At 35.4% G+C, this 21,457-nt stretch overlaps 1 protein-coding gene across 1 annotated transcript in view; it reads left to right on the top strand.

The window, feature by feature from the left end:
- Positions 1 to 21,457, top strand: part of LRP1B (LDL receptor related protein 1B) — a gene marked incomplete at its 3' end in the record, with an annotated part of 1,802,496 nt that overhangs the window by 842,121 nt on the left and 938,918 nt on the right. The window contains exons 4-5 of the mRNA XM_082657914.1: positions 8,359 to 8,478; positions 13,041 to 13,169. Of these exons, the coding sequence (XP_082514040.1) occupies positions 8,359 to 8,478; positions 13,041 to 13,169 (249 nt within the window). The remainder of the gene's footprint in view (positions 1 to 8,358; positions 8,479 to 13,040; positions 13,170 to 21,457) is intronic.

Consider the following 21,457-nt stretch of genomic DNA (forward strand, 5'->3'; position numbering starts at 1 on the left):
AGAGGGACTGTCTGGTATGATAAGTAGCTGCATCAGCTTATCAATTTCCAAGTACAAAGAGTGAGTGAAATATGTTATTTTTATAAATGTACTACATGGAGAAAGATATTTTTCTTATTACCGTGATTATCATTGTTGGTTAAAAGGCATTTTTGTATAACCTAAATTCAAGAAGAAACTTGATTACTAAAATTGAGAATGAAATTTGATCCTATTTTGTAAAATAATGCCTCACATAACTTGTATCTGGAAAAGTGCCTATACTTTTTGTATCTCCAAAGAGTTTATAAAAGTTCTAATTTTCTCTCAGGGGGGAACATATAACCTAGAAGCACATGAATATGGCACAGCTGTGTTCTTACTATCCCACCAAGTCCAATACATGATCAATGTGAATTGTTCGATTTTAGGTCATGAAGGCAGCCAGCATAATGTTATTGATGATCTGATGGCTACAGATACAGTATTGGAAGCAGTGGTTCTCTGGCTTAGAGATATTTACATAAACAAAACGAATGAGGGAAGAAACCTCCTAAAAGTAATAACTTGCAATTGCTGGAATCTGGTTACCAGCTTCTAACCATTCTTTATTGATCTGCTTTTACTCTGAGCAGGTTAGCAAAATTTATTTGTATGTGTTTCCAAAACCATAAACCTGCATACATTTGTGGAAATGTGTTAAAAAGCAGAACAATCTCTAAAGACTATGCAGACTAGCATTAAGTATTTGGTGAAAATTACATGCCTGGATCGTTGATTGGTCTATGCTTATGTAGCAAATTAGATGTGGATATACATTGTTTCAGTGAGTACTATTCATATTTTATAGAAACCCAATTAGCCAGTATAGAAAAATCTTTGTTTCCTATGGTTAGTATTTCTCTGTTTGTTGGGGACTTTTCATTCAGGTAACGATTTCAGGAGAATTTACCAAAAAAAGTATCTTCTCCAGAAGATGTCAAAAGATACAGAAGTGATTTAGGTGCAAAACTAGAACTATTTTATGTAATACCCAAAAATAAAAGAGCAAAAGAGAAAAATATTTCTATTGTAAAATGAAACATAGTTCCAAATCACTTGAAGAATATGGAAATTATGACAAGAATGCTTGATGACAGGTATTCTGTTGTACTGAATGGATGATTATGCTTAAATGGTAAAATGATAATAAGATAATAATTAAAAGAGTTACTATGAGGCAGGCAGTATTTTAAGAACTTTGCATGGCTTAGCTCATTTAAGCCTCACAATACCCTATGAGGTAGTTTCTATTATTTTTCCCATTTTAGAGATAAGCTCTCTATACCTGTTTATTCTTAAGTCATTTGCCCATTACCATGGTATTATGTAACAACCCTGGTACCTCGGGGGTTTAATGCAACAAAAATCCAAATTTTCACTCACATCACAATCCAATTGGGTCATCAGTAGATGCTTCCTGTATGTGCTATTTTAGGCTCCCTCCGTTTTGGGTCTCCGCCATCCCAGGGTTCTCCCAGTTGTCTGCTGGATTCCCTGCATCCAAAGGGCGGACAAGTCAAGAGACAATAGAGGATTGTCAGAATCCTTTAGGGGCCAGGTTAGGAAGTGGCACAAACTAATTTTACATATATTTCATCATCTAGAAGCCACATTCACATAGCCTGAAATTAGCTAAACCAAGGTTGGAGCTTAGGTACTCTGGCTCCAGAGTCCAAAGCTATGTATATGGCATCACACTCAGAAAAAAGAAAAAGAGTGGTAAAAAAGATATGAGATTTAGTATGAATTAATTTTCTATCCTTTTAGAATTCCTCTTACTATTTGTTAGTAATAAAAATTCAGAAATCTAGTTCTTGAATCTATTTCTAAGTTAAAGTTCAACTTAGAAGCTTAGATACCTCAAAGCTACCTACTACTTGTAAACTGTTAACTTGTGTTTTATACAGAAAATATACTCAAACTTTGATAATATTCTCCTATACAACTTTGAAAAGAACACAAAAATATTTCTTAAAATCACAGAATATAGTGGGTCTGTGTTGGGGAGCCTTCATCAATTGCATTAGATTTAATTTCTGAAATAGTAGCTCCTCTTCTTTAATTAAAAAGATACTTTTCTTTTATGATAATGCTGAAGAATACAGATAAGATACCATGTTTCCATATTTGCATTCTGATTTGCACATTTCATCCCCTTAGATACTAGTGATCTTCCTACTTCAGTGTAAGATTCAAACCATTGATAATGTTGCATGAGCCAATGACTATGCTTCATTTAAAGCAGTTTATGAAGATTGATGAGTCAAGCACAAAATTTCTGTTCTGCTCAAATAATCTTTCTGACAAAATTAATCTGATGCACTTTTAATTATGTACATAATCATTATAGTGTTGCACGTAATTAAGCATAAATGGTATGCAGTTCAAATACATTACAGTAATTAGTATTGCTTTCATAGAGCCAAGCCAAATTTTAAATTTGAGCTTTTTTTTTTTTTTTTTTTTTGCGGTACACGGGCCTCTCACTGTTGTGGCCTCTCCCATTGCAGAGCACAGGCTCCGGACGAGCAGGCTCAGCGGCCATGGCTCACGGGCCCAGCCGCTCCGCGGCATGTGGGATCTTCCCGGACCGGGGCACGAACCCACGTCCCCTGCATCGGCAGGTGGACTCTCAACCACTGCGCCACCAGGGAAGCCCTAAATTTTAGCTTTTCATGTTGATAGCTCCTCATAGTTCTTTATGATCTGTTAGAAGAATACATATTTACCGTTTCATCTGATATCATATACTGTTTAATTGTCTCCATATCACCCTTCTATACATACACAAATTCTCATGCAGGATAAATTCAGTAAACCAAAAGCTAAGTTGCCCTTGTCTCTTTTGCTATTTTCAGCCACCAGACTCCCACCTAATATGCAAAATCATGTGTGAGGTCTGATCTTTCATAACCATTTTTATCCATTTTCTCTTATTTCTCCTCTTTTCTCGCCGTCACTACCATGATGTTGGTAACCTTTTAGCATGCCTTGTACTCTTCATACTCCAGGGGTTTCAAGATTGGAGAGAGCAGAAAGATGGAACCAGTAGTCTATGGATTTTCTACTTCAGACTGAGACAGGGCAAAGAAAGAGATGGGCTATAGGGATTACGTGGAAAACAATGCATTTAAAGCAGTGCATTAATATGCCTGTCCTAAGGTACAGACTAATAAATTAGATAATACCCCTACCTTCATGCTCTGTATCCTATAAGATATTGGTCTTTTCTATGAGAAACTGTTCCTCTTTCTGTCCGAACCCCTTCCTACATTTATCTCTGTCCCCTCTGCACCACTGAAACCGTTTTTAAAGGTCTTAATTGATCCTATTAGGAAACCCAGTTCAGTCTTTAGGCTTCATCCAAGTATATTTCTCAGTTTTTAATATTTATTGCCCTGCTTACTTCCATGGACTGTTATTCTTCCTTAGGTTTTGTGAAGCTTTCTATGTTCCTCGTCTATATATTTAGTTATTTCTCAGTTTTCTTTTTTTTTTAAACATCTTTATTGGAGTATAATTGCTCTGAAATAGTGTGTTAGTTTCCGCTTTATAACGAAGTGAATCAGCCATACATATACATATACCCCCCATATCTCCTTCCTCTTGCCTCTCCCTCCCACCCCTCTGGGTGGTCACAAAGCACTGAGCTGATCTCCCTGTGCTATCTGGCTGCTTCCCACTAGCTATCGATTTTACATTTGGTGTGTATATATGTCCATGCCACTCTCTCACTTCGTCCGAGCTTCCCCTTCCCCGTGTCCTCAGGTCCATTCTCTACATCTGTGTCTTTATTCCTGTCCTGCCCCTAGGTTCTTCAGAACCTTCTTCTTTTTTTAGATTCCATATATATGTGTTAGCATACAGTATTTGTTTTTCTCTTTCTGACTTACTTCACCCTGTATGACAGACTCTAGGTCCATCCACCTCACTACAAATAACTCAATTTCGTTTCTTTTTATGGCTGAGTAATATTGCATTGTATATATGTGCCACATCTTCTTTAGCCATTCATCTGTCAGTGGACACTTAGGTTGCTTCCATGTCCTGGCTATTGTAAATAGAGCTGCAGTGAACATTGTGGTACGTGACTCTTTTTGTCTGTTTTCTTTATTAACACCTTTTCTTCTGCTTGCCTTTCACATATAAAAGTTCTCTAGGTTTGATTTATATCATAAATATTCTTTTTTAAGGGATGATTATTTTCTCTTTGGACTTCAAGGACCAATTATGTGTTTTTGACTTCCAAATCTCCACCTCTAGTCCAGACTTTTCTTCTTAGGTAGACTCAAATTCTCAACTCCCTCCTAGCCATTTTCTTGTCAACATTTTAAACTAAACCATCAAAAGCAAACTTAGTATTTCCCTCTAAACCTCCAGTCCTTCTGTTATTCTTAATTCATTTTATTGGTACTGTTAACTCAGTGTTACTATGCTTTCACCAAGTTTCTGGCCATCCACTCATCTAAATATTCATAGTCCTAACCTTTTAGATACCTTTTCTTTCTTTACTGTCTTTTACTCATTTTTCTCCTTGTTATTAGGCACTTTCAAACAGTACACGTCAGAGTATATAACTTCTGTCCTCCTTAACTAGCAATGATTCCCATTATTGAAACAGAAAATTCTACTTAATCTAAGAATTAATCTACTTCTGTCTGGCCCCAAATAATAATTCCAGTCCCATTTCCTACCACATCAAACACTATGTTTTAGCCACACAGGGTTATTTACCATTGTCTTTACCTCTTACATGCTGTCATTTTTTAAAAATTTATTTTCTCATATTGTCTACTTTATCTGGAATGCATGCTCATAAATTCTGTCTACTGAGCTCATCTTTTAAATTTTAGTTTAAATTTAACTTCTTTAACAACCTTTTTTCCAGATACCTACCTCTATTTCCAGTCTCTGGATGAATTCTTCTCTTTCCAGCTAATGTCACATGTATTTTTATTTAGTATATGTGTTGTTCTGCTATGAATTATAGCTGTTGTTTACATTGTTGCACTTCTCATCTAACCCCACACTCATGTTGTAATTCATTAATTTGTCTAAAGCAATTTTGCATCTGTGGAAGCCCAGCAGAGTCATTAGCATTGACTAGGTGCTCAATCAGTGTTGAACTAAAAGAAGCATATAGAGTAAAGGCAATTTTGGACTGATTCCACCATAATCAAACAAGATTTGACAACTCAGTTACCTAACTTAAAGATGTAAATGAACTATCTTTAGGACCTAGTTTAATTTAATGGACTAGAAATGACACCTGAGAGTATTAATTGTCATCCTAGAATTAAGCTATTTTACTGATTTATTAGTTCATTCATCCTATAAAAATTATAAAAAACACTTCTTGTATCTACAGCACACTACTAAGCTTAGAATGACAAAGCAAATAAAAAAAATACACCACAATTTCAACCGTCACCAGATTGTACAGTGGGAAGTAGAGGCATTTTTGAAAACATAGGCTTTGTTTGTAGTCAGCCTGACCTTGATTTGAAGTTTTGAATACCATCTTCATCGTATATTTACCATATAATCTTAAATTAGTTATCAACTATAAGTTTCCTCATCTGAAAACTATAAATGACAATGATATCTACATTTTTGACTGGTATGGGGTTTCAAAGAAATTGCACATTTCAAAAACTTCATATATATGCATGTATCTACATATATATATATATATTTTAGGTTTATATATATATATATATATTTTAGGTTTATATATATATATATATATTTAGTTAAAATATTTCTGAAGCACCAGCTAAATTTGTGGCAAATATCAATTTATTTTGAATCATTTAACCTTGATCTTTAAAACCCTTATTTTTCTCCCCAGGGGAAAAAAGGAAATTATCACGACCCATTAATATCCCTATTTTCAGACACCACAATCGGTCATACGTTCTCTGTAATTTTTCTTGTTTAGCAAATCTTATAATTTTTCTTGTTTAGCAAATCTAATTTATAGCTGTAGATACTGGTGGGGAAAACCAAAATGTAAATAACTACCATATGAAACAAAAATGTTATAACTTCTAAAGATCCATTTATTCTATATTTTTATTAATAATGTATTTTTACAGACCAAATGACTGGTCTTTGCACATTATATAAATGTTAATATTTATAACAGCATATAATTGGCATTGACCCCAATTCCAAACCTACAAATCAGATGTGTTGATTTGTATAGTGGCTTAATTTATATCAAGGAAGCAGAAATTGTTCCAGGTATCTCAAAGAGAAATCAATTTTAATATAAAGTGTCAATTGTAATAGAACAGTGGAAATTAGAAGTCGAAGAGGGCACACCTAGCTTTCAGCTTATGGAACTGCAGTTATGTTCCAGTTAGAGGGGAAGCTGTGATAACTGATGAGTTTACTAGTAGCATATTGATAGGCAAGAGAAAAAGACCAGGTTTTTATCCTGGGGCACTTCAGCCTTAAGAGGTTGACAAGAAAATGGGGAACTGTACAAAGGAGACTGTGAAATAGGAGGAAAACCAGAAGTCCTGAGCCCTGGAAGCAAAGTGATGAAGGTACATCAGGGAAAACTAGTTAACAGTGTCAAGTGCTGCTGATAGGTCAAGTAAGATGAGGACTGAGAAAAGGCCATCACACTTATCAGCCTCAAGGTCGTTGGAAACCTGTATCTGAGCAGTTTCTGGAGCAATGGAGATAAAACCTTTATAGAGTGGGCTTAAGATAGAAACAGAGAGGAAGAAAGAGACAGTGAGTATGGATTATTTTGTAAGTTTTGTTATAAAGAGGAACAAAGATACTGGGCAACGGTGACTCCTACAGGACGTGAGATCAAGGTTTTTTGTTTTTAATATGGGGAAAAGTAGTACAAGGGTCAGAAAACATTCTGTAAAGGGCTATAATAGATATTTTAGGTTTGGGGGGCCAACTAGTCAACTAAGGCAACTAGTTGGGTTGTGTTTGTAGTGTAAAAACGGCCATAGGCAATATGTAAACAAATGACTATTGACTGTGTTCCCATGAAACTCAATTGACAAAAAGGAATGGAGGCTTTAGTTTGATCTAATATAAACTTTTAAAGATGATTATGAGAGGAAGTAGAGAAAAACTCAAGTGATATCCTTGAATAGGTGAAAGGGGATGGGATTTGTGCACAGGAGTTGGGGCTGGAGCTTTAATTATGAGTTAAACCAAGTTTGAAATGCAAGAAAAACAAGAATAGGCAGAGGTGGGTAAAATGTGACGCATAAATCTGTGGAAAATTTCTTTCAATAGCTTCAATTTTCTCAGGGAAGTAGGAAGCAAGATCATCATATGTGGGTGACCATTATGAAGGAGATTTAAAGTTTTAAGAAGAGAAGATACATAAAATACTGATCGTTTCATGAAAGAGTTTAAAAGCAATTGGGCTAAGAAAATACTAGAGATAATTAATTTTTTAGTAAAATACCAAATTTTCAGTTTGGAGTATTCTAGCTGTCCTTTTCCACACTGGACTTTAATATATCTTTATTAAAAGTTAAAATATTTCTGAAGCACCAGCTAAATTTGTGGCAAATATCAATTTATTTTGAATCATTTAACCTTGATCTTTAAAACCCTTATTTTTCTCCCCAGGGGAAAAAAGGAAATTGTCACGACCCATTAATATCCCTATTTTCAGACACCACAATCAGTCATACATTCTCTCTGTAATTTTTCTTGTTTAGCAAATCTTATTCCTGTTAGAAATTATTTGTGAAATGAATATGCCTCTGTCACTTCATCTGTGTTTCATGCATTTATCATACTGAATCCTAATTTGCTCTAAGGTTTTGCTAACTTTGGCTTCACTGATGTTTTTGATCTGAAAGGGTTTAGATATTATGAAATATATTATATCCAGTAGTTGTCTAATATTTTGCCACCTGCTTCAAAGGTTATACATTGATTAGTAAGTCAAAACAAGCCCTCAAAATATAGAATATCAATGGATGTGTCAGATAAGAAAGGCATAAATGGTGAAATCAACCACTGAGTTGACATTTTTCCTCTTGAAATAATTTACCAGAATTTGAAAGGATTTGTGCCTTTGAATGTACGTAATAAGGGAAAAAGTGAAAGACTGAACAGATTGATCTGAAATTTTTATTAACAATACTTCAAACAAATGCAAGCCAACATATTTTAGAGGGAATAGATATTGTTTTGTTCTGTCAACCAATCATAGAAACTTTCTAGGAAACCAATCAAAGCTGTATTATTATGGTTATGCACTGAGTAAATATTAACGTTTAAATTTAAATAGTATATGTGTGTGCACAGTTATATAGACATAATATCTTTGCTTTTCCTCTACAGAACTGTTGCCCAGTTGCCAGCGGTTGAATTGTCAGTATAAATGTGCCATGGTCAGAAATAGTACAATGTGTTACTGTGAGGATGGATTTGAAATAAAAGAAGATGGAAGAAGCTGTAAAGGTAATTATGACATGTAATTCTACTCAATTTTATTTTAACAGAGGCTTAATTAACAGAAATTTAATAAAATATCTTCAAGCACCTACCATGTGTTCCACACAGTGTTTATGTCCACTTTATTTTTTGTCTCTTGAGAGTTAAAAGTTGGCTCTCCCCCAAAAACCACATATAGAAACATTAGATAAGCATTTATACAAATCAATTTTCTTTCCTTTTTTGATTGAAGTGTAGTTGATTAATAATTCTGTGCCAATCTCTGCTGTACAGCAAAGTGACTCAGTTATACACATACAGACATTGATTTATATATTCTTTTCCATGATGGTTTATCCCAGGAGATTGGATATAGTTCCCTGTGCTGTACAGTAGGACCTTGTTATTTATCCATTCTAAATGTAATAGCTTGTGTCTACCAACCCCAAACTCCCAGTCCATCCCTCTCCCTCCTTTCCCCCTGCTTGGCAACCACAAGTCTGTTCTCTGTGTCTGAGTCTGTTTCTGTTTTGTAGATAGGTTCATTTGTGCCATATTTTAGATTCCACATATAAGTGATATCATGTGGTTACAAATCAATTTTCAATTCATATTGCAGTAATGACAGACATGGGACATGTCAACAATGGGATGTGTTTTGGTCAGTCACTAAAACTTTGGATTTAATTATTTTAACCTCCTAAATAGTTTATGTCTGTTATATAGCTGCAGTGTAGTAGACATTTGTTATCTACTAAGTTAATAATAGTCATGTAATATTCTTTACAACTTTTACATTGGTAATTCTGGTGATTGATATTTGACCAATGCAATAATGATGAATATAAAATATTTATTTTTTAATGTCCTAATTTTTGTTTTTGTGAACGTTCTACACCAAATGACTCTACTCTGCCATACTGAACTATTTTAGGTTATTTCTTCATTATGTTGAATCCAAATATATATACATATACATAATATTATATGTTTGTGTATATATATATGATATATCCACAATATAAACAATACATTATTTTATATGGTATTTAGAATCTATATATAGAAAACATTGAATATAGAATCTGTGTATAAAATTGAGGAATATCTGTGTTACCAGCACCACTAATAAACAGAATATTTTCCAAAGAAATTGGTAGTTTGCTGATTACTTTAACCCTTTGCTTTAATATTATAACTTTTACCTTAAAAATAGAATCTTAAAGTTGAAAAAATCCTCAGAGAATATTTTTTTAAATCCTCATGACAAAAGTGAGAAAAGTGAGACCCTGAAAAATTAAGTGACTTAGTTAAGTCTGCACATCTTTTTAGTAAAAGACTTGGGACTAAAACACAGATCTCCAGAGCCCACTTATTCTTATCCTAGAGAGGCTCATTGATTTATAATGTACATCAGGCTTAAATTTTCAGTTTGTGTTTTTTTCATTTTCTGCATAATACAAATATTATAAAAACATGTATTATTAAATGTTTATCAGACCCAAAGACTACATAATCTGACTATAGGGGGACCAAACTGGTATATTTTATTTGACTGACATTATTCTTAAACCAACATTTGAAAATCAGAAGGTTGCACACAGAAGTTCAGACTTTATGAAAAAACTCAGATTTGTCAACACTAGACCCCTTACAATCACAGAGTCTGCCAGATATAAGTAGTACCTCTGGACATGCACGCAATTTCAAGTTCAAAACAACACCTGCCATTCACACAAGGTAGGCCAATATACTTACCTGTATCCTTTTCATTCTTTTGCTATACCTCACTCCTATAGGTGTCAGGATTTTCAGCTCCTTTTACATGAATCTCTTTCTCCTGAATCTCTCTTTTAAATATGTAAAAATCATCATAATCACTTTCTTCTGTTGAATATTAGTAAGCAAATACACAGCAATTTTTATGGAAGTTCACCAATAGAAGAGATTTTTTTACTTTCTCTGCACTCCTGGATGGCCAGGTCTGAGCATCATTTACGCTTTCCTGAAGGAATTTCCAGGATATTCTCTGTCCTTAAAGGAAGAAAGAAGATAGTGCTACAAGTGATGACATGCCTGTTTCTTTGCAGCCAATTTTGTGGAGTTACATCAATGTCAGAACAGTGCATTCTGACTGAGGAGAAAGAACAAAAGAAATCATTATTCATATTGCTCTCCTGTGTAGCATAATCACATATCAGAAAAACTAAAATAGGAACCAATAATAGTAAAGTTGAAAAAAATCGGTGAAAATATTATAGATACGAATCATCATTTCTGCCACTAGGGGCTGGACTTTATCAAATTCAAGATTTAATTTCACATTATCACTGTGGACTTCACTCCAAATACTATTCTTCCTATCCCCAAAGCTACTTACTTCAAACAGACTGTCTATAAATGCAGGCTATTACACGAAGCTAAAAAAAATCGGAGAGGAATGCAAATAAATGTCATACAAATGCATAGTTTCCCAATTTAAATGGTTCCTTGGCTACTTAGCCATCTTTTGCTTTTCCTTAGTCAACTCCTTTCTTAGGTTGGGGGGTCAGAGGATGGGGTTGAGAGTTCCCACCCTCTAAGTCACCTGTTTGATCTTTTTGGAGACCAGTCCCATTCTGAGAATATGTAGTAGCCCCACCCTGAGTCACTTCATTAGCATAGACTCTAGTGTATTTCACAGGGCTCCTTAGAAATAACAAAAGATACTCCTATAGCTCAGAAAATTACAAGGTAACTGAACTCTGTGTCAGAAACAGAGGATAAAGACCAAATATATATTCTTATTATACCCACGCAGTTTAATCCGCTTAACATCCTTCAGAGGAGGCTCATGGACTCCTCTCTCTTGCCGGCCTTTTTCATATTGGTATCCTAAAGTATTTTTCTATAGCTAAGCTTTCCCGACTTTCCCTTTCTCTCTGTGGGATCTAACCCTCTCCTATTTTTTTAATCTAATATCCATATGCTATTGACTCTCACATACTCCAGGACCGATCTCACCTTATATTATTGGTTCCATATTTCCAACTACTTATTAAATGTTTACTCAAGGATGCTCTACAGATACCTCAAATTTAACACATCCAAATCAAACTCATTTTTTCCTCCCATGATACCTCCACTGTAATCTACACTTCTTGTAAAATTAGACAACCATTCACTTCTATCATATCCAGTCAAACTTCACGTTATCTATTCTATTTCTTAAACATTTGAGTCCATTCCCTCTGCTCCATTCCCACTGCTACTGTCATTGTTCAAAATATTATGACTTCAAAATACAATTTCTTGTGTGAAATTAGCACATAGCTAATTTTCCAGGTTCTCTTCTCTATATTCACCAATCCATTTATCGTGACTTTGTTTAGTTTTAAAATACAAAGTTGATCATAAAGCTCATCTAATTAATGCTTTCCAGTGCCTATGTATAATGTACAGCACTTTAGTTTAGCATACAAATAACTTCATTATCCCATTCCAAAACGATTTTCCCAATATCATCTCTTACCATTTCCTCTTATACACCCTTACTCCACCTGACTCCTTATACTTCTTTGAAATCCCTACTGTGTCATCCCAATGGCTTTTCACATGCTGTTTTGTTTAACTGGAACACCTCTTTCCATCTGATCCCTTTTTATTTAGTCTGAGGAAATCTAAATCATCCTTTAAACTCAGCTCAATATGCAGCCTTCACATTTTCCCTTCAATTCCAAGCAGGTTCATTTACTTCTCTGTGTTTCTATTATAACTAGAGTATGACTCTATTATAAGGAAATGCATAGAAATGAAATTCTATATCACTAGACTTGTTTCACCTAGAGGTTGAAATCATGTTCTATAAATTTTGGTTTCTTCAGGAATTCGTATAGTGCTTGGTACACAGGACAGACTGAATACACATTTGTCTAAATTATTAGCTGGCAGAGTTTTTTTTTTTTTTTTTTTTAATTTGCCCGGTTGGTTAAGAATCATTAAGTACCTGCTGCTTACAGAGACTTGAACAAGGTGCTGGAGGAAAAGTATTGTGAGTGGAAGTAGGGAAAAAATAGGAGGAGGGCCATAGATATTAAAATAAAAGTTAATTAAGATAAAATTTCTGCTTGCGACAAGTACTTAATAGTTTCCTCCTTTTGATTTAGTGAGGGTGGTTTACATTGCTTAGCTCAGAACTTTTATTTAATCTGTTCATTGAAAATCGTGTTGCCAGTCTAATTCTTTGTCAAAATCCTGAAAAAGCCAGTGTCGTAAACACTAGAACTCTTCAGCAAATATTCATTGGAGTGCATTTTATACCTTTGCACAAATATCCAAGGACTTTTAGCCTACGCATCAAAAATGCAAATAAATTATCTTTTAAAGTAAAAGATTTGGTGTTAAGCTTGATCTTGTATCTCCGTAACTATTAAAACGACACTGAATTTTATGTTCAGTTAGTGTGGTTTTGAAAAGATGTATTGGAGTTGGCTCTTTCTCGCTTTTTTTTAATAGCCTACTTCCAAAGTTTGGAAAAAATGTTTTCTTCAGGGAGAAAAAAAATGCCCAACAATAAATCTGCTTAGAAATGTTGTTAATTTACCTTTTAGATCAAGATGAATGTGCTGTTTACGGTACATGCAGCCAGACCTGCATAAATACGTATGGATCCTATGCTTGTAGTTGTGTGGAGGGCTACATAATGCAGCCAGACAACAGATCCTGCAAAGCCAAAACTGGTAAGTTATCTAATTATTTTTTTATTTTATTTTTTTTTTTGCGGTACGCGGGCCTCTCACTGTTGTGGCCTCTCCCGTTGCGGAGCACAGGCTCTGGACGCGCAGGCTCAGCGACCATGGCTCACGGGCCCAGCCACTCGGTGGCATGTGGGATCTTCCCAGACCGGGGCACGAACCCGTGTCCCCTGCATCGGCAGACGGACTCTCAACCACTGCGCCACCAGGGAAGCCCAAGTTATCTAATTTTTGGTCCTTCCAGAATTTATTTCCTATTTGCAGTTCTTTTCATTAGAAATGTATATAGTAGAGCAATATGGACTTTGAAGAAATAGATTTTTTTTCTTCATTTTAAGGAAATGATCCATCCTTAGAAAGCCAGAGAAGTTCTTTTAGTTGTCACTGATCACTACAAAACTCCTTCCATTACAGGAAGTTTCTAATGAACAAAAACCTGTTCAAAAGGAATGGATTAATTGATTTGAATTACCCATCTCTCTCCTGGACTGTATAATGGATTCCTCACTGGTTTCTGTGAGCCTCTGCTTTCCCTCTAAAATTCATATTTCACGTAATAGTTAATCTGCTAGAATATAAACCAAACCATGTTGTTATTTTGCTTAAAATCTCCTGACAGTTTTCCCTCATGTTGAGAATAAAACCCAAACTTCTCACAGGGCCTCTAAGGGCTAATGGACTAGTACCATTTACCTTTCCATCTCATCTCTCCTTCTCCTTTTATCACACCCCAGCCATACTGGTTTCCTTTTCCTTCAGCCACTTTGCTCTTGAGGTCTTTTCACTTGCTGTTTGATCTGCCTGCAATGCTTTTCTCTTTGATAGTCACATTCTTATCATTCAAGTCTTGGCTAGAATGTCAACATTCAGAATGACCTTCTCTGACCATTCTATTTAAGGGTGTGTACTCTCTCCATCACAATCTTATTTCCCAACTATACTTATTATTCATACCTATTCTATCACTACATGACTTTTTAGTTTTCTTTATAGCACTGCCATTTGAAATGAACATATTTATGTATCTGTTTATCATCAGATTTACCCAGAATAATATAATCATTATGAAAGTACAGAACTTGTCAGTTTTGTTTGCTGTTATATACTCAGTTCTGACCATTGCCTGGAACATATAGGTACTCAGTGAATATTTGTGGAAGGAAGGGAGAGATTGAGGGAAGGAAGGAGGGAGGGAGGGAGGAATGAAGGAAGGAAGGAAAACGAAGGAATTAATTTTTCTTTCTAATTAAGATTACTACAATGAGTGTTCTCCTCTTAAGTATTTGAATTTCATTTTCAAAACTGCCTTCCCTTTACCTCTTATCTGCAAATAAAGCCTACTGTTTCTACATAGTGTGCAGTCTTAGTACACCCTCAGTAAATATTGTTAATTTGCCAATGAAATAGCCTTGAGGTGCTAGTAATGATAGAATAACACTAATTTTTTGTTGTTTGTGTGTGTGTATGTGTGTGCGCGAACTGAATTAGCTTGGGAATAATATAGGAAGATATTACACGTGGTATTCCATCTGGCATCTTCTCACTTCCTCCAAATCTGGTTTCATTTCCTGCATTTTCAAATTATGAAGTTTTGATAAATTAGTGAATGTCCCCTACTCCCTTTTATTAGCAATTGGAAAATTAGGCATGGGATGGGATTCTCTTTCCTGAAACCAAATTGAGCAAAGCATTGGATTTGCTCTGCGAGCTGCTGCTGTTTCCCTTTGCATCGTAACTTCATGTTATAATTTCAACTATTTCTCTGAGATAGTATGTTTAATTATTTACAAAACATATTTGTATAGAAAATTACCAAGAAAGGAACTCTTTTACTTCTTAGTTTATTTTTTTTCAATTGCTGACTTGGTTTATGAAGCCCTATTTATTTTTCAGGGGCAATCCTCTAGAAAAATTAGGTCAAGTTATCTGTTCCTCTTTTTTTCCACCACTGAGAGTTCTGATTTAATATATCAACGGATTAAAGAAGTGGAAGGCTTTTTCTTTGCAGTTTCTTCTATTGATCCACACAATATTGCTGTGAATACACAGGGAGAGTGTAATGTAATAAACCCTATACAGAGAAGCACTTCCTCTCTTTCTACACAGAAGGGTTTCTGACAAAAAGAGAATGTAGTCAAAGAGGGATGGTACATGATATAGTGCTGCATCTTTGAATGTAGTCAGAGGGATGGTACATGATTTGATGACTCTAGCATTGATAATGGAATACATATGTAAATGCCTTCACCTCTAGTGGTTGGCTTGATGACTATTGGCGTACATAGTTAGAACAATACACAGTTTTCATGGGAACGTTCCTGTGGTTTGTAGTTTTAGGAAAATCAGTAATATAGTAAATGAGTACAAGTCTGTAACATATACTGACTAGTTCTAAAGGTCACATGGATATTTGAACAATGCATTTGTATAATTCAAAAAAACCGATCAGTTTTGCTTTAGTTTTCTCATATTTGTAACAAATGTACAGGAGGATTTTTTGCTTCCATTCGATTAAATGTATTAAAATTCCATTTAATACATCAGCTTTAAATTTTTCTGTGGCAATTTTATTTACTATGGTATTGCTGTGACTGAAGGGTGCTAGGAAAAAGTTATAAAGTAAACCTCATTTGTCTTCAGGCTTTGACTTTCCTCTTTTCCATTACCTGCTGCTTAGATTAGCACCTCTTTTTTTCTTCCTTTAAAATTTTACCCTACTGGATTCTGGAACCTGACTTTCCCTCCAAGTAAAGCCAGAGTTCAAGGGATTCCAGAAGCTGGGATTGTGTGAAATTAGGGAAAGGTTAGAATGGGCTGACCCCAAACAGTAGATGTTTGTAAAAGATCCCTAGACTTTAGACAGAAAATGCAACATAAATATATCAGACCCAGAGGATACAGTGGACAGCTAGAACTGCACACAAGAGGAAAATTCTACAAAGACCTTACTAGATAATAGATGGGAAAATAAAAGTTCCTAGGAAAGGTAGCCTTTTATGTGAAGGCAGAGGGTGGCAGAGTCAGTTGACTGGGAAGCTGCTTCTAAGGTGATGAACTAGTTCAGCACAAAATAATATCATGGGGCTTCCCTGGTGGTGCAGTGGTTGAGAGTCCACCTGCCGATGCAGGGGACGCAGGTTCGTGCCCTGATCCGGGAAGATCCCACATGCCGCGAAGCGGCTGGGCCCGTGAGCCATGGCCGCTGAGCCTGCGCATCCGGAGCCTGTGCTCCGCAACAGGAGAGGCCACAGCAGTGAGAGGCCTGCGTACCACAAAAAAAAAAAATAATAATATCATGGTCGCTCCCCAACTAGTCACCCCAAAGCTTGCCTGTGGGATCTTATTTTCAATGTGACAATTGATAGTAAATAGGAAAATGAATTTAAGTTAATTGATTATCCCTCTTTTGTAGTATAATGACCAAATCCAAGTAAAAGTCATAAGCCCTAAGAGCACCTTTAAGAAATACCTCTAGTAGGGGGAGGGGATTTTAGGCCCTGTGGCAGTTGGGAGAAGAGATTAATGTTAGGCAGGAGGCCTTTTTATTCTTGATAATTCATGTAGTACAGACAAATTCTTTTCTTTTCTACACTGAGTAAGATTTTCCCCTGACTACTGAACTATAGAATCAAGTGTTTCAAAGTTGGGAAAATTTCAAAGGTAATCTAGTCCTATCCGTGTGACATCAAAATAGGTGATTTCCAAATGGAAGAAAATCTACAGAACTCTCAGTGTATGTAAAAAACAAAATAATAACTTCATGCATACTTGATATTACTGGGTAGTAGGAAGCATGCTAGAATGTGAATGTCATGATGGACTGTTCATAACTTTGGAATGGGACACACGTTAAAAACTAGTCATTTTTGAATTAAATGTTAGGACTTGTCATTTGAAAAAAGATGTTTTAAAGTAACTGTCAAGCATCTATAGGTATCCAGTAAAGCATCCTGTATATTTTTACATTTCTCAAAATTAGAGTTCTAATAATGACATCAAATCTGAAAATGAAAAGTGTTTTTGTTTGTTTTTTTAATTTAGCTTACTTTCTTTTAACTGATTTAGACTGATTTTGTTATAGAAGTATGTGTTAAATGGGGGTACCCAGGATTGACGGGGGGCTCATGCAGAACCTGTGAGAGTGAAAATAATAGCTAAGGGTGTTTAATTTATGACCTGTTGGCAATTTTGAATGAACTGATAAATTCAGGCTCCTTGGACTATGCTTTTCAGTGTCCTAACCACTTGCTTAAGGCAGGCATTTACCCCAGCATTCAGTTCTATGGAACCTATAAGCCTCTATTGATTTCATCAAAGCAGTAGCAAAATAAAGAGCACTAAATAATTCTATGCTCATCATCGTTGAGTCACCACATTAAATGGTACTACATGAGAGAGAGTACACCTTTTTGCCACAGAACAACCAGAGTAATGAGAGAAGAGAGTCCATTAAATAACTTTGAGATTCTATTACAGCGTATGCTTTGCTGTTCACTGATTTGGGCGAGGGTAAGGGGAGACTTTTTAGGCGATGGAACTCTTAGCTGTAAGAAATACAAATTATAATCCCTGTGTAATCCATAGAAGCACACCTCCAAACAGTGTTAGCGAGTGTTTTCATAATACTTTCTTTGCTGCAATTTAAAGAAAGAAGGAAGGAAAAAAAGAAAAAGAGAAAGATAGAGAAATAAAACAAAATATAACTTCCTATGTCTCCTACTTCTAATCTCTATTATCATCTACTAACAAATAGTTTAAAATGTCCTTTTGGAAGGTTGGAGGAATCATCCATGGTTTTCTGTCAAGGCTGGCTCTGCTCATGGGGAGAACAGAATAGGCTGGTACTTGTATAAAAAGGGACAAGCCTGGGAATTAAAAAAAAAAAAAAAAAGGGAAGAGCCCCTGCTCAGAGTATCATACTAATCAGCACTTGTGATGCTTGGAATTCAGTTATTAAAGTATAATTGCCTTTTTTTTCTTTTTAAAAGAAACACCCCATATTAAAATTTAAGTGTTCGTAGGAAGAGTAACATATTAAGTCTTAGTGACCTTGATAACTTAAGAAACTATGGATCAGATCTGTTTCAGTCTACCATCTGGCTAAGAATGGCTTCCCACAGAATGATATGTGATCATGTCTTGACAACGTGAAGATTCACTATTTAGAATTTTTACTCTTTTTAGATAGTCCAAAGGTCTAGTTCCTGCACAGTTTGTCATTTCATTGAGGCATAACTGTGAATGACACTTGATAACGTGATGGTGTATTAGAAGCTCTGAGCTAGGAGCAAGCCTAGTAGACCAGCACCAGAATAGAAATCCAGATTTGTCATTTTTTACTCAGTCACATATGCATGGAGGAAATGATATACACTATGGTAAGTGGTAAGTGACAGAGAAGTAGCTCAGTGCCTGGAACAGAGTATGTGCTGGGTAAATGCTTGTTGGATGCTGCAAGCAATTTCCTAAACATTCAGGAAGCAGAATAAGGGTATTGGGATATTGAGGATCAAAAAAAGGAAAGTCAAAAGGCTGCAAGAGATTCGAAGGGTAATGGTTGTTTTTTGGGGTTTTTTTGTTTGTTTTGTTTTTGCCAGTTTCATCATGTTATTTAGGGTTCAAGCTGCCTTTGCTGCAGTAGAGGCATCAAAATTGGCTGGGGAGCTCTGCATAATCTCCATAAATGTGCTCCCTCAACCAGTCCCTCCTCAGACAGACATGCAGTCCGAATGCGTGTTTGCTGTGCAAATATAGCTGGAGAATAAGCGACACCACCTGCAATCAGGCAGTATATCCTAAGCCTCTGTTCTGTACAAATACTAGAGCTTCACAACTCCCTTTGATAACGTGGCCTGGCCATTGAAAGTATTTTTCTATTTTTTAGAGTACTCCTACCCTATATCTTCTCTGGCCCTTTGCTCAGTTGGAATTCACATTCCATGACAGGACAGGGCAAGGATTTCTAATGGAATTTCCATTACCCAAATTAAGCATCACACTTTTTTTTTCTACCCACACAACTGTTAATGAGTTTGCCAGTATTGAGGTATAAAACTTCTCATGAATATTCTATGTCTGTTTTTGCTGGGTTTTAAAATTTTTCTTTTTAAGTTTTTGATTTTTTGTTTCCTGGAGGACATCAGTTTCACAGTCTAACACCTTTCTTGATATCTTAAATCTTTTTTCCAGCAACAAATTTGCAAGATTGATAACAGTCTTACCTGTCATGTGTTTTACGTGTCATGACACCTTTGATTTACCCATAGTCTAAAAAAATATTAGACACAGAAAAAATGCATGTCTTCCATTGTCTTTACCACTTAACATCTTAGCTGCAATCTAGCTGCAGATGTCTTTATTTGGGTATTAAGAATTACATGGCGACATTTATGGGCTCTAGATTTGACAATCAGTAAATTTTGTTTTCACAAATGACACAATATATAAGTACAAATTTCTATCATTGTATTTTTTTTATAGAATAGCTATTGATTGAACTAATATTTAAATCCTCAATATAAAATATATAATAGATCATGTCATGTTCTACAGTTAACTTCCTTTCTTTGTCTTAAAATTGGACAAGTGTAATGAAAAACAAAAAGAAATGAGGCACATTTAAATACATAGAAATTACAAATGGTTTAAGATTACGCATGGATGTATAATTTTTCTATTGTTTTGTTTGAGAAAAGTGTAAGTATAGTGCTATTGAAATCCTCAGAAAACCTAAGCTTAAAACCTGACAGAAAAAAATTTTTTTTTTTCTAATAAGGGAAATTTGTTTTTCAGAGAGTTTTCAAGGCATCCCCTGTATCACTTGCAGTCAACAATGTAGTAAGAGCAGTTAGAGAATGTCTCTTGAGCACTCTTCCCCAGCGTTCATATTTGCCCTTGACTTTGATGACAAATATTCTGCATATTCTCCCTAGTCAAGCTGCTTAACGTCATTTTAGTCCTGAGAAGAAAAAATCCATTGTATTGAATGCAGTTTTAAATGTGTGTGAGCATTTCTTCTTCGCACTAGGACTCACACAGCCTCCATCTTTGCTTTTCATGAAAAATAATACTTGCCAAGTTATTAGACAAATTATATCTTAACAGACTTTAGAGGTTTAGAACATACCATCAAATTACAAGGGATATATATCTAGTAAAGTAGCTAAAAGTTTGGTATATAATCACCATTGAGTATTTAGAACTAGTCTTTTTTTAATAGCAAAGTAGAAGATTGTGATCTTAAATATAGGTTATCTATTTACATCCGTTGGCAGCCCTGTCAGAAAACAGTGAAATAGATTAAATGACCTTTCCCTTTTCCACCTCTAGATAATGAATTTTCAGATGTCTACCTCCTTCCTCTTTATTCTAAGATGATGGTCTTGTTTCATATTCCCCTGAGAAAACAGAAGCAGTCAAAAGAGAACTTTCTCATCCTGAACTACATCTACCAATCTATCTGAATCTAGAGCTAATCACTTCATCCTTCTCTTATTTGAATTGAAGAACAAACTGACTTTGATCCTGTCTAAGGCCAATCCCAGCCTCTGTGCATCAGTATCACCTTCTCTCACCTGTACAAGAGTTAGACTCAGACAGTTGTCTTCTTTATTCCTTGAATCATCAAGATATTCTTTTCTCCTGGATCATTTCCATCAGTATACAAGGATGTAGTAAAGAGGCTGCAAAACAACCTCCTTTAAAACTGTATTTCTCTCCAGCTACCACTTCATTTTTCTTTTCCCGTTATAGAAAAACTCAGTGTGTTGTCGCTTTCTCTATTTTCTCCTCCTCCTTCAGTGGGTCTTACCTTCTTATCACTTACTTAAACCTCTGTTGTCAAGGTTACCAGTGACCTCTAGTTGCTTAATTACTCAATTATCAGTCCTTAGCACACAACTGATCCTGTCTCCTTCTTGAATACTTTCCCTTTTAAAGAGTGTATTCTTGGAGTTCTCCTCTTACCTTACTGGGCATTTTTTTTCCCCTCAGTTTATTTTGCTGCATAATCCTCATTTTGTCAGTATTTTCAACATGACTCAGTGTTCAGTCCTTTGGACATCTTCTCTTCTTTTATTGATTTCCTAAGTGCTCTCATCCTGTATCATGACTTTAAAAACACATCCTCTTCCATGGTTTTATTAAACATCTAGAGACTGAGACTTGCCAGTTTTTACCACCAGCCCTGAGCGCTTTGTTGAACACCAGATTCACTTGAATACTGAGATCCAACTTACCATCTCCATTTGGAAATTTAATGGAAATATCACTCT

The sequence above is a fragment of the Grampus griseus genome, assembly GCF_964374135.1.
Source record: "Grampus griseus genome assembly, chromosome: 7".
NCBI classification, from domain to species: Eukaryota; Metazoa; Chordata; class Mammalia; order Artiodactyla; family Delphinidae; genus Grampus; species Grampus griseus.